The sequence below is a fragment of the Carassius gibelio genome, chromosome A5 (genome assembly GCF_023724105.1).
Source record: "Carassius gibelio isolate Cgi1373 ecotype wild population from Czech Republic chromosome A5, carGib1.2-hapl.c, whole genome shotgun sequence".
In the NCBI taxonomy this organism is placed as follows: Eukaryota; Metazoa; Chordata; class Actinopteri; order Cypriniformes; family Cyprinidae; genus Carassius; species Carassius gibelio.
Genome location: NC_068375.1, coordinates 5,865,127 through 5,879,353, shown reverse-complemented (window position 1 = coordinate 5,879,353; position 14,227 = coordinate 5,865,127). Strand labels below are relative to the sequence as shown.

The 14,227-nt window shown below is 34.8% G+C and overlaps 1 protein-coding gene across 2 annotated transcripts in view; it reads right to left on the bottom strand.

Annotated features, from left to right (window-relative positions):
* LOC127989645 (astrotactin-2-like) overlaps nt 1–14,227 on the bottom strand; it is a 463,909-nt gene that overhangs the window by 118,634 nt on the left and 331,048 nt on the right. For both annotated transcript variants that reach the window (XM_052591441.1, XM_052591440.1), the window contains 2 exons: nt 2,629–2,753; nt 842–946 (listed from right to left, as the gene is read on the bottom strand). In XM_052591441.1, coding sequence (XP_052447401.1) covers nt 842–946; nt 2,629–2,753 — 230 coding nt within the window. The remainder of the gene's footprint in view (nt 1–841; nt 947–2,628; nt 2,754–14,227) is intronic.

The window sequence follows — 14,227 nt, the reverse complement described above, 5'->3', positions numbered from 1 at the left end:
TTTTATATCACATTCGTTTAAAGCAGCTGAAGAAAGACATTGTGACTTTACATCAGCTCAGTGTGAGAATTAATAGAAGTTCGATTCTCATACTATGACTTTATAGGACTTTTACAGATGCAGTGGGTATGAAAGGATATGTCTTCACATGCCATTATTATTATTATTATTATTATTATTATTATTATTATTAGTAGTAGTAGTATTAATATATATATATATATATATATATATATATATATATATATATATATATATATATATATATATATATATATATTATTATTATTATTATTTTTTTTTAATAAGCCTTGTTTAGTGACTTTCACAGTAACCATTTTTAAAAACATGCCTGAGCAATTGAATGAGAATCTGATAGTCTCAATTCAGCATGGACTTGTTTTCTAATTATTCTCAACATGCTGCCCTTTCTTTCTAAATATCTTGTATTAAAATCTACGACAGTGCCAAGTTTTTGTCCTCAGAGGCAATGCCGCTAAGTACTTTTATTAAAAGTGTAAGTGTGTTTGTAACAGTTTAACACTATTAAGAGACCAAGTGTCTTTTTGTTAGAGTGCCAAATTTTCATGAATTTAATATTATGTAAAGAAAACAAAGTCAAGCTGAATATATGAGTCTTCTGAGTTTGTCACCATTCCAATCACAGCAGTTAGCAAATTTACTTGCATGTTACATAGGACAAAAATCATATTGGTTTGGAATGACATGAGGGTGAATATAAATGTTTCATATTTTGAGTGAATTAACCCTTTTAAGTATACATGAGCTGAACATATACACACAGGTGAAGGAGGAGTTGTTTGCGTGGTTATCGTGGTACCTGTAGACAGGGTGATGGCACTGAGCTTCACTCTATACAGGTTACTCCGCACTCTCCACTGTTGCATCATGGGGTATCCTGTGGCTTCACTGAACTGAGCATCTCCTGTAACACAGACACACATAAATGGGCACTTCTGCAACTTTATTAATAGCTACATTTCAGACATGAACAGTTTCCCATGAGACACGGGGGTTTTACTCAAGGAGGTGCTTACTGGCTCGAAAAACTGAATACTCCACTGAGCCTCTTCTAAAAACCAAAAAAAAGTGTGCTTAAATGCATTGCATGTGCAGTTGTAGTGAAATTCTATATCTATATCTATATCTAGCATTTAAAATAAATTTAAACTGTCATTTTTCTTCTAATTTGAAATAATATTAAATAAGGGTTTTCTGTTCACACTTAAGTGTATTCTTTTAAAATATACTATTTAGAAGTATCCTTTAAATGTATAAGTGTAGTTAATTTCACAAGAGGCTGCATTCATGCATTTATTTCTAGATGTTGCTAACATGCTTAGCACGCTCTTGCAGTTATATAATCTTCTGTTTTAGATTCTTGTGCTTTCTAAAGTCGGATGTTTTATGATTTGCTGTTAATATTTTTACATTTGTCAGAATAATAGCAATCATTAACATTTTAGACAGTTAGGCCTGTAGTTTTCATCTTCGGTGTGAACGAGCATTTACATCAACCGGTTTATAAAGTTCAAAAGTTCTGTAGTTTCATAAGCAATGATGGCACATTTCTCATTATATGTCAATATGAAGATTAGACCCTTTGGACCAATAAGGAACAAAGCTTGAGCTTTCCTGTTTTCAAAAACACTTTCTGCTTATCCTTTTTGTATGGTGTGGGATGACAGCAGCAGGCCATTCAAAGCACCGCATCAATCGTATCATGTTTTTTTTTTCATCTCATGCTGAGAGATGATCTAATGGTTTAAATCTCATATGAACTACTGCAGCGAGCATTAACAACTCTCCACTCTCACTCCTGGAAAAAAGACAAGCTGTTATTGAATTAGCCACTTGTCATTGGAGCCCGCATTTGTGTGGAGTCCACATTAGAAAGAACTGGAGTTAAAACAAATAAATGAAAGGACAGCTCTGAATTGGAGATGTGATCAAAAGCGATATGAGGAGGAAATGAAGGCTTTCTGCTCCGCTGGTTTCTCTGAGACAGAGAGCAGCCGTCCACTGAGCTGATGCTATGATTACTGTCAGTTCCTCATGTTATGTTCTGTTTTAAAGGGGATTCATCATGAGAATCAGACATTTGCTTGTTCTTTGAACCCAGTGAAACTGTGAGGAAAGAGCATGAGAGAAAGATGAAATAAACCTTGTCCACGTCTCTCCCGCACGGTCACATACGTGTTTCGGAGCTCTTTTCCCATTCTGCGCAAATGTCAGCAAAAGCCAGGACTCAAACTATCCATTTTAGACTATATATTTAATCACATACCTGAGGTTGGTTCGTTTTCAGCATTTGTCTTAGTAAAAACTAGACATACCAACCCTGAATGAATCAGTTGGCCTGGTTCAACCAGGAGTCATAGACATCTTCTGTTAATAATTGGATCTCAAACGTTGCTTACAAAACTTAACCATCTTCTAACATTATAAGTGGACCTCAGGGAAAAGAGTGTGAAAGTGTAAATAGGACGCCTTTAAAGCAACAGTCCCTCAGAGGACAAGAGGAAATGTGTTGAGTTTTTGTGCCATCGAGGAACATCTAATCACATTTGCATGTCCCCCAGTTGTCCTGTGGTGTGTAAGATTCACCTGAGAGCAGCTGCAGGTTTGGCAGAGGCTCTGACAGAACTCCTCGGCACTGCTCCTCCACCGGAAGAGGAATCACCATCAACCCATCGGCCAGCTGAGGAAAATCCTTGATGAAGTTATTATCCCTGAAATTCACACATAAATGAGGATAAAACATCAGACATATATTAGACAGTTTTGTTGCTGTTGAGTTTGGAATGCTGATACAGATTTCTTACAAAAACTTGAAGCTGGGATATATTGAAGAGCTCTTGATATTTTTAATCAGCAACTGCACCTTTATTAGGACACAACCGTGAACTGTGATTTACAACTAGACTAGACATTGCTAGGAGACTGTGATAAGGAAGAAGCATTTTAAATGTAAAAATTAAAATTACATTTATGCATTTAGCAGACGCTTTTATCCAAAGCGACTTACAGTGCATTCAGACTATCAATTTTTACATATTATGTGTTCCCGGGGAATCGAACCACCAACCTTGCACTTGATAGGCAGTGCTCTACCAATTGAGCTACAGGAATACAATTTTACCGGACAAAATTTTAGATAGTGGTGATGGGAAGTTTGATTCATTTCTGTGAACTGATTCTTTGGGGGAATTTGTTTCAATGAGCCAATAAATATATAATCACGCAATGATGTAACATGCTGTATACGCCATGCTATTATTAAAATTACCAGTAATGACTTGTAACACAGATGTCCAAAGCATATAATATGAATAAACCAGTCTTAACTCATCTTTGACATAAATCATGAGAAACCATAAAGAAGTCTGCTCGATTCAAGCAAGTCCACTACGGTTTCCCCAGTTCAGTGATCATGTGACACGATAAGCACTGTAACCATTAACCAACGAAACCATTAACCATTAACCACTACTGTTAACTCAACTACGCCCATCAGATCACCCTTTCCAAAAATGTTTTAGTTGTACATGTTGTTCATTTGTTTTCCCTCCGCAGAAGGTTTTCATGTCCGACACATATGATAGATACTGTTCAGTCTGATTTGGTGAACTGGTTCATCCAAAAAAAAAAAAAAAACCTGAAGCCGTGTTTTACCAGTAGCCCATTACTAGAGAAAATAATAAACTTTGTGGTGTTGTGCTGCTTTGCTCTCATATATGCAGAACAAAAAAAAAAAAAAAAAAACAACAACATATTTTAAAGTTGTCATGCAAAGATCATTATTCAGTAGACATTTAGTTCATGTCACATCAGGACCTTTTTAAGGTGGCTGGCTACTGCCTGTACAGACTGGCAAACATAGGCTAAAACTACAATTCCTCAACTTGGATTTCAGAGATTGTTGGTGGAATTGTATGCGTGTGTGGTCTTGGTACTCCCGTACGTTATGAGGACCAAATGTATAGTAATACCACTTTTACTACACACTTATACATACATAAGTACAGTAATACAAGTAAATATTGATCTTGTGGGGACAGTTTTTGGTCCCCACAAGTAAGCAAGCTTATAAATCATGCAGAATTAAGTGTTTTGAAAATCTACAGTAGTTTTGAGTGAGGGGTAGATTTTAGTTTGTACAGTAAAATCCTTAACGCCTATGTGATGTCCCCATAAAACATGGAAACCTGTGCGCGACCTTGTGAAAGAAACAGCAGATAAAAACTAATTATCTTTGACTCAAATAGAAATGGCAGCTGAGTAAATGCGAGCTTACTGTTATCCTCCAGTAAAGGTATTTAAACAATGTCTGTGTGCATGTCTTATTGTAGTTATATTATACAGTCTAATTAGCCACCAATTAAAACCCCTCTTCAAACATCTCTTTTATTGAGGTTTCTCTTTATGAAACATTTATAGCAAACAAAATTTTGATTAGCCTCAGTCTGTAAAAGACATCTTTTATTGAATAATTTTCAAAACAGATCAGAAATTCCATAGCCATTGTAAAATTCACAGGTCACAGGGTCACCAACTCCTCCTGAAAACTGATTGGTCCCTGTTGAGCGCCAACCACTGTACATGCCTATCACTTACTAGTTCAAATGATTTATTTTCACTAAATTTCATTGTCATTTGAAGTAAGTAGTTAGCTTCTAGTGAGAATTTGTCCCCACATTAAAGTGCAGCCATTTAATAAGCAAACTTATTAAATTCAGTTTAAATAACTGAATGGAAATAGGTTTGAAAACAGGATATTTCAGTATCACACATTTTCTGAGTTAATTTCTAATGCTGCGGATATGTAATATTAAACACCTTGCAGTTATTTAAAATGACTTTTTGCTCTCTTTGTCTAGAGATGACAGCAATATCTATATGGAAGAAATGGATACTCATCCCCCACTTTCAGGAGCTATTACAGCTTCTGCTGATGGTTCTGTATGCCTGTTTTCATTATCCGTGTCACATGCTCACTGAAGATGTCTTCAAAAATCTGTTGCTAATTGTGTGTCATTCTAATAATGCAGGACCATAAAGTGTATCTGAATGCACCATTTTTATAGGCTTCTTCCTAGACATTAGGCATCATATAATAATATACACTCTCCTTTAGATCATGAAAATACGAACTCATAGATACCAATCATCATATAGATGAGGTTACATTAATCAGTGATCCATCATAAACATGCGTAAAACATATACAATACACAAAACACAATATAACAGAAAAGTAACAGCATACACAACACCCTAACGTATATGTGAATTAATTTGAAGAAAGGTTTTTCTATGAAATAATTGGAGAAGAGTCCCTTTTTATGTGCATTATGTGTCTGTTTTTGAGAGACTTTGAGTTAAGAGTTGCTATAAACCTAATGTTATCAGATAGTGTGCCTTTGGTTGCTATGGAACCTTTTTTGAGGTGATAGTCGCAATTTGGGGGAAGAGTCCATAACCCCTTTGCTTAGATGAGGGGGCGTTAGATTTTATTTGTTTAATATATATATATACACACTGTGAAATTACCACATCAAACGTGATGTGCTAACATGGATGCAGCTGAAGCCGCCGATTTGCTTCAGGGAATTTTTTTCCAGGAACTCAGAGCAGGAATTCATCAAAGACATGACTGTTGGGATTACGGTTGTGGATGACTGATATGAGCAGCATCAGTCTGCAGTGCTGTGGTTCAGGTAATAGAAGAATAAATCTTGGTGATCTGAGGTTGTAACACATTGTGGGGTTGTGTACTGTGTTAGACTATCTGGGACTTGTCACAGAAAGAAACTCGTTCAGGTTTAAAACAACTTGAGGTTTAGTAAATTACAATTTTCTTTCTTTTTTTGGGTGAACTCTTTAAGAAAAATTTTGATATTTGCATTGGAAAACAGCTTCAAAATTTAGAGAACATAATTTGATGTATTATTTTCCATTCAGTTTATTCCTTGAATTTTCTACAGGTCAATCTCAAACAATTAGCATATTGTGATAAAAGTTCGTTATTTTCCATAATGTAATGATAAAAATTAAACTTTCATAAATTTTAGATTCATTGCACACCAACTGAAATATTTCAGGTCTTTTATTGTTTTAATAATGAAGATTTTGGCATGCAGCTCATGAAAACCCAAAATTCCTATCTCAAATAATTAGCATATCATGAAAAGGTTATCTAAACGAGCTATTAACCTAATCATCTGAATCAACTAATTAACACTAAACACCTGCAAAAGATTCCTGAGGCTTTTAAAAACTCCCAGCCTGGTTCATTACTCAAAACCGCAATCATTGGTAAGACTGCCGACCTGACTGCTGTCCAGAAGGCCATCATTGACACTCTCAAGCGAGAAATTTCTGAACGAATAGTCTGTTCCCAGAGTGCTGTATCAAGGCACCTCAGTGGGAAGTCTATGGGAAGGAAATAGTGTGGCAAAAAACGCTGCACAACGAGAAAAGGTGACCGGACCCTGAGGAAGATTGTGGAGAAGGACCGATTCCAGACATTGGGGGACCTGCGGAAGCAGTGGACTGCAGTGGACTTTTTGTATTAAAAACACTTTTCTTTTATTGGGCGGATTAAATATTCTAATTTTTTGAGATAATAATAATAATAATGAACTTTTATCACAATATGCACGTTTTTTGAGAAGGACCTGTATTGGCACCCTCCTGGCACACTGTTTGCCCTTGCTTGCACTGGCCTGACAGTGCAAAAGTGGCTTATGACTACTAGTTTTTATTTGAAACAGTGTTGTTCATTGCAGAGCTCTAACCAACGTAGAAGAGCAGTTGTCCTTCTTGGGCTTCCTTACTTCCTTAAAGAGGAACCTCCAAGTTTATCAAAATTTGTGAGGTATGTAAATATCATGTTTGTTTTAAAGGGTTAGTTCAGCCAAAAAGGGAAATTATGTAATTAATAACTCACCCTCATGTCGTTCCAAACCTGTGAGACCTCCGTTTATCTTTGGAACATAGTTAAAGATATTTTAGATTTAGTCCGAGAGATCTCAGTCCCTCCATTGAAACTGTGTGTACGGTCTACTGTCCATGTCCAGAAAGGTAAGAAAAACCTCATCAAAGTAGTCCATGTGACATTAGAGGGTCAGTTAGAATATTTTGAAGCATCGAAAATGCATTTTGGTCCAAAAATAGCAAAAACTAGGACTTTATTCATCATTGTCTTCTCTTCCGTGTCTGTTGTGAGCGAGTTCACTGCTGTCTAGGGATATCTGGTTCGCGAATTAATCACTCGATGTAACCGCATCTTATTGAACCAGTTCACAGAATCTAACTGAATCGTTTGAAACGGTTCGTGTTAGGGCTGCACAATGTGTCATCTAAGCATCGATATCGTGATGTACGAATCCAGGATAGTCACATCGCAGGATATGCGATGTAGGCTGTCGTAATTGATCCATTATTCATTAAACATATGGGCCAGCTGCTCCCCGGCCCTTGACGAATGTGATTCATGGATTAATTGAACAGCTTAACCATCATAGAGTAGAAGTTTATCATTTGCATGTGCTTTTAAGTCCTGTCAGTTTAATAGGGCGCATATAAGAACGAGCAAAGAGAGAGAAGAGAGAGAGAGAGAGAGAGAGAGAGAGAGAGAGAGAGAGAGAGAGCGCGTGAGAGTGCCCTGGCCGCACGCGCATGCTCATCTTCACCGTCTTCAAACATCACAAGTGCTGTCTTGCTCTCTGTCCCTCGCGCATATTAATCAAAATCAATTGACACGATGGTGGAACATAGTTAATGCACTGTGAATTAACATTACCAAACAATGAACAGCTGTGTTTTTGTAAACTAAGATAAACAAAGATTAATAAATGTAGTAACAAAAGTATTGCTCGTGGTAAGATCATGTTAGTTAATATGTTAACAATTCAAACCAGTGCTTTAAGTGGGCCGGTACGCACCAGTACTCAGTACCGCCACTTCCAAATAAAGCTCTTGAGCTTACCGCTACCTCTCCATGCGCCCAGAACGTGCTTTTATCATACCGGTACGCTCATTTGGACATCTGTTTTAATAGAGATTTTAATCTTTCACCTGCGTTGCCACTTTTCAGAGTGCCCCTCACAATGCGAGCTTCCTAATTAGTCCAACAGAGAGCAGAGACTACATTACCCATACACCCTTGAGTTTTACAAGTAAAAAGTGCATGCGTCGCTTTTGCAGCTGTAAGTAACAAATCAACATGGCCGTGTGATATTCACACAATCAGTATTATTACAAGTTCAGTGAACAACACTTAAAGGGGGGGTGAAATGCTCGTTTTCACTCAATATCCTGTTAATCTTGAGTACCTATAGAGTAGTACTGCATCCTTCATAACTCCAAAAAGTATTTAGTTTTATTATATTCATAAGAGAAAGATAGTCTGTACCGATTTTTCCCGGAAAAACATGAGCGCCTGGAGGCGTGACGTGTGGGCGGAGCTAAAGAATCACGAGCGCGACTAGGCTTTTGCGTTGAGAGCGTTTGAAAGCAGTGACAGCTGTGAAGGCTTAAACTGAACAAGAGCAGCAGCAGCAATGACTCGCTCCGAGCGAGGCTCGAACCCGGGTCTCCGATGGGAGGCGGACGCACTAACAAGGAGGCAGAGATATTTTAAGCAGTTTTACTCACTGCCTGTGGTTCCAACACACAATCGTGACCCTTTTTCGTTGGGATCGCATCATCCTTAAGAAATAAATTATACGCAAATCCGTCGTCAAACTGGGCTTTGTTTGTAAAACAAGCATTTTAGAAATGCAGGGAACAAACACAAATACTTGCACAACTCCGTTGATGCTCTGTAAAAATAAACTCCGTCCACTGGCCCCTTAATGCTGTTTTTTCTTTGGTAATCTGTGCAGGGTTGTCTTGGCCTGGCAACCAAAAACACACTCCTTTTGTGACATTTCGTGACGCTCTCGCTCTGATCAGTGATTGTCTGTGCTCAGCCTCTCATTGCTCTGCTATACGGGAGCGTGCGCTCTTCCGGCAGACGTGCCCTCAGGACCCATATAAGGAAATTCCGCTCCATCTAACGTCACACAGAGCCATACTCGAAAAAAACTTTCCGAAACTTGTGACAAACCAGAAGGAGTATTTTTGGAACAGAAATACTCCTTCAAACGTACAACTTAATTTTTGAAACTTTGTCCATGTTTAGCATGGGAATCCAACTCTTTAACAGTATTAAAAACTCAGTATGCATGAAATAGCATTTCACCCCCCCCTTTAATATTCTCTCCTGGCTTCAGAATCTAAGTACTAAAACATCACTGTCAGAATTAGATGACTCGCTAGCTGACTCCCCACCTAGCCTGAATGATATCACAGAAGCTAATATAGTAATGCAGTAGCTCTTTTAGGTAGGGTGACCAGATGTCCCGAAGAATTTGGGACTGTCCCGAAATCTAAACTATTGTCCCGAATCCTGAATCTGGTCCTAATTGTCCCGAAAATAATACTTAAGCAAAATCTTGAGTAGTTATTGTCTGATAAACATTAAAAACTGTCTGCGGAGGTTGAGTTGTCCTACAACCAGCCCCCGCCGCTCATTGGCTGCTGCATCTTTTTTCTAAAAAAATACCGTAGTCCGTAGGCGGCTAGGCACGAATTTAGATATTCATTTATCTAATTAATTTATATGCACAAAGACAATATGACCTTTTTGTCTCCTTTTTGTTTTAAATCTTGATGAAGAGAGCGCAAGTTGCTGCAGCTGCAAGGAGGACAGTGATGCACGCGTACAGGAGTGATTGACAGTTCGCGGCACTATGTACAAAAAAATAAGATAAAGCTCATTAACGTTAGCGTTACAGAAACGTCTGATTTACGCAACAGTCATTGTTTTTTTTTTAGGGTTGTTTCTTTACAATGACATTTGAGTTCATGATTTTAATGCTGTTGTTTCTTGTGGCAGGTTTTTGCAGGTTTTGAATGACATGAGGGTGAGTAATGAAAAATTTCATTTTGGGTGAACTAATTGAGAAATGCTTTTTAATGATAGTTGAGATTTGTTATGAATAGTGACATGATATTTTATGGTTTGCTTTTCAACAGTTTTCTCATTTCATTCACTCTATGAGGTTGTGCATACTCCATACTCATTTTTGTTTTGTTGAGCAGACAAAATATTGTTTTGAGCAAATTATTTTCATGTGTCATTTTCATGAATTTTATTTTTTTAAATTCTATTGCACTTAATTCAAGCTGATGACACTGACAATTTTTTATTCTCAAGTTTGACATTTATCAAAAGCTTGTATCCTGTTTCTTTGATGTGTTTTAATGTTTTTATTCAAGACACAATTAATTCTACTCATTTATATAAAGTATAACTTAAATTCAATGAATTTTTATTTTTGTAAATGTTATAATAAATGTTAAAGTTATGGTTTATCTGTGCTCCATTATTTCAGAATAATTTGTTTTAACAAAGAAGCTTTTGTCATGTTAACTTGAGTTGAAGTTGATTTAACTAATAATTGTAAGGCAACCATTGAGTGTTGAGTGTATGTTGAGTGAAGATTGTTAAATTAAGTTGAGTCAACTTAAAATAGTTTGTTCATAAAATATAAAATTAAGTTGAGTCAACTTAAAATAGTTTGTTCATATAATAATAAATTAAGTTGAGTCAACTTAAAATAGTTTGTTCATAAAATAATAAATTAAGTTGAGTCAACTTAAAAAAAGTTTGTTCATAAAATATAAAATAAAGATGTCAACTTAAAATAATTAAGTTGATTCAACTTAAAAAGGTTTGTTCATATAATATAAAATTAAGTTGAGTCAACTTAAAATAGTTTGTTCATATAATATAAAATTAAGATGAGTCAACTAAAAATAGTTTGTTCATATAATAATAAATTAAGTTGAGTCAACTTAAAATAGTTTGTTCATATAATATAAAATTAAGTTGAGCCAACTTAAAATAGTTTGTTCATATAATAATAATAAATTAAGTTGTCAACTTAAAATAATTAAGTTGATTCAACTTAAAATAGTTTGGTCATATAACAATAAATTAAGTTGAGTCAACTTAAAAAAAGTTTGTTCATAAAATATAAATTAAGTTGTCAACTTCAAATAATTCAGTTGAGTCAACTTAAAATAGCTTGTTCATATAATATAAAATTAAGTTGAGTCAACTTAAAATAGTTTGTTCATATAATATAAAATTAAGTTGTCAACTTTAAATAATTAAGTTGATTCAACTTAAAAAGGTTTGTTCATATAATATAAAATTAAGTTGAGTCAACTTAAAATAGTTTGTTCATATAATATAAAATTAAGTTGAGTCAACTTAAAATAGTTTGTTCATATAATAATAAATTAAGTTGTCAACTTAAAATAATTAAGTTGAGTCATCTTAAAATAGTTTGTTCATATAATAATAAATTGAGTCAACTTAAAATAGTTTGTTCATATAATATAAAATTAAGTTGTCAACTTAAAATAGTTTGTTCATATAATATAAAATTAAGTTGTCAACTTAAAATAGTTTGTTCATATAATATAAAATTAAGTTGTCAACTTAAAATAGTTTGTTCATATAATATAAAATTAAGTTGTCAACTTAAAATAGTTTGTTCATATAATATAAAATTAAGTTGTCAACTTAAAATAGTTTGTTCATATAATATAAAATTAAGTTGAGTCAACTTAAAATAGTTTGTTCATATTATATGAAATTAAGTTGAGTCAACTTAAAATAGTTTGTTCATGTAATATAAAATTAAGTTAAGTCAACTTAAAATAGTTTGTTCATATAATATAAAATTAAGTTAAGCCAACTTAAAATAATTAAGTTGAGTCAACTTAAAACAGTTTATGTAATATAAAATTAAGTTAAGTCAACTTGAAATAATTAAGTTGAGTCAACCTAAAATAGTTTGTTCATATAATATAAAATTAAGTTGAGTCAACTTAAAATAGTTTGTTCATATTATATGAAATTAAGTTGAGTCAACTTAAAATAGTTTGTTCATGTAATATAAAATTAAGTTGTCAACTTAAAATAATTAAGTTGATTCAAACTAAAATAGTTTGTTCATATAATATAAAATTAAGTTGTGTCAACTTAAAATACTTTGTTCATATTATATTAAATTGAGTAAACTGTTCAGATAATATAAAATTAAGTTGAGTCAACTTAAAATAGTTCGTTCATATAATATAAAATTAAGTTGTCAACTTAAAATAATTAAGTTGAGTCAACTTAAAATAGTTTGTTCATGTAATATAAAATTAATTTGAGTCAACTTAAAATAGTTTGTTCATATAATATAAAATGAAGTTGTCAACTTAAAATAATTAAGTTGAGTCAACCTAAAATAGTTTGTTCATATAATTTAAAATTAAGTTGAGTCAACTTAAAATAGTTTGTTCATATAATATAAAATTAAGTTGAGTCAACTTAAAATAGTTTTTTCATAAAATATTAAATTAAGTTGAGTCAACTTAAATTTGTAAGTTAACTTGATCCCTTTGATTGCTTGGATAAATTGATACAACATTTAATCTTAAATTAGGACAACAAAACAAAGTTATTCAAATAACAACAAAAAAAGTTGAAACAACAAAATTACTTGTAAAAACACATTTTTTAACTTAAATGAACTCAAAATTTTAAGGCAATCAGGTAACTTACTTTTTTGGGTCAAATAAAAAAAAAATAATAATAAACCATGCATCACTCAATGTAAACAGCACAATCTTAACAACCTGCACACTTTGCCTATGTCTGCTAATACACGACTTTCTTTTCTATTGGTCTCTGGAATTGCCAGTCTGCTGTAAACAAAGCCGATTTCATTACTTCAATTATTAGTCATTCATAGCTTCATCTCATGGCCTTAACAGAGACCTGGATCAAACCAGAGGACACTGCTACACCTGCAGCACTTTCCAATAATTTCTCATTTTCCCACTCCCCCCGTTTGACTGGAAGAGGTGGAGGTACTAGTCTGCAAATCTCTAATGATTGGAAATGTAATCCTTTACCATCTTTGGGTATCAACAGCTCCTTTGAATCTCATTCAGTTACTGTTACCTACCCTTTTAAAATACATTCTGTAGTTGTCTATCGACCGCCAGGACCACTGGTTAACTTTTTGGATGAATTAGATGCGTTGCTCTCAACCTTTTCTGAGGATAGTACTCCCCTAGTTATGCTTGGTGATTTCAACATCCATCTAGATAAACCTCTGTTTGCTGATTTCCACTCTTTGCTTGCCTCTTTTGATCTCAACCGAGTGTCAACTACTGCTACTCACAAATCAGGCAACCAATTGGACCTTATTTATGCTCGACACTGCTCTACTGGTCATGTTCTGGTTACTCCACTGCACACGTCGGATCACTTCCTCATTCCTCTTAACCTCAACATGGTCCCTGACACATCACTTACCCCTCCACATGTCATCTTTCGACGTACCCTACGCACACTTTCACCCTACCAGCTATCTGCAATGGTTTCATCTTCACTTCCTTCCCCTAAACTGTTTGCATCTTTGGACGCGAACAGTGCTACTGATACTTTCTGCTCCATTCGTACATCTTGTTTAGACACTATTTGCCCCTTATCTTCCAGGCCAGCTCGTAACACCCCTTCTGCCCCTTGGTTATCTGATGTTCTACGCGAACACCGTTCTAAACTTAGATCTTCTGAAAGGGTGTGGCGCAAGTCCAAAAATACTACTGATCTTATTGTGTATCAGTCACTCCTATCTTCTTTCTCTGCTAATGTCTCCTCTGCTAAAAAGACATACTACCATAAACAAAATTGACAATTCATCTAACTCTCGCATGCTTTTTAAAACATTTTCCTCACTTATTTGTCTTCCTCCTCCCCCTCCTGCTTCATCTCTAATAGCTGACGACTTTGCAACGTTTTTCATTAATAAAATGAAACACATTAGTGCACAATTTTCCACACCACAATCATTCAAGCTCATATCACCAGCAAACTTACACTCATTTACATCCTTCTCTTCACTCTCTGAGGCAGAAGTCTCAAAACTCATCCTTTCTAATCACCCTACTACTTGCCTGCTTGATCCTATTCCATCTCATCTTCTTCAAGCCATTTCTCCTGCAGTTATACCTGCACTCACTCACATCATCAACACTTCCCTCCACACTGGTGTTTTCCCCTCATCATTTAGACAGGCACGTATAA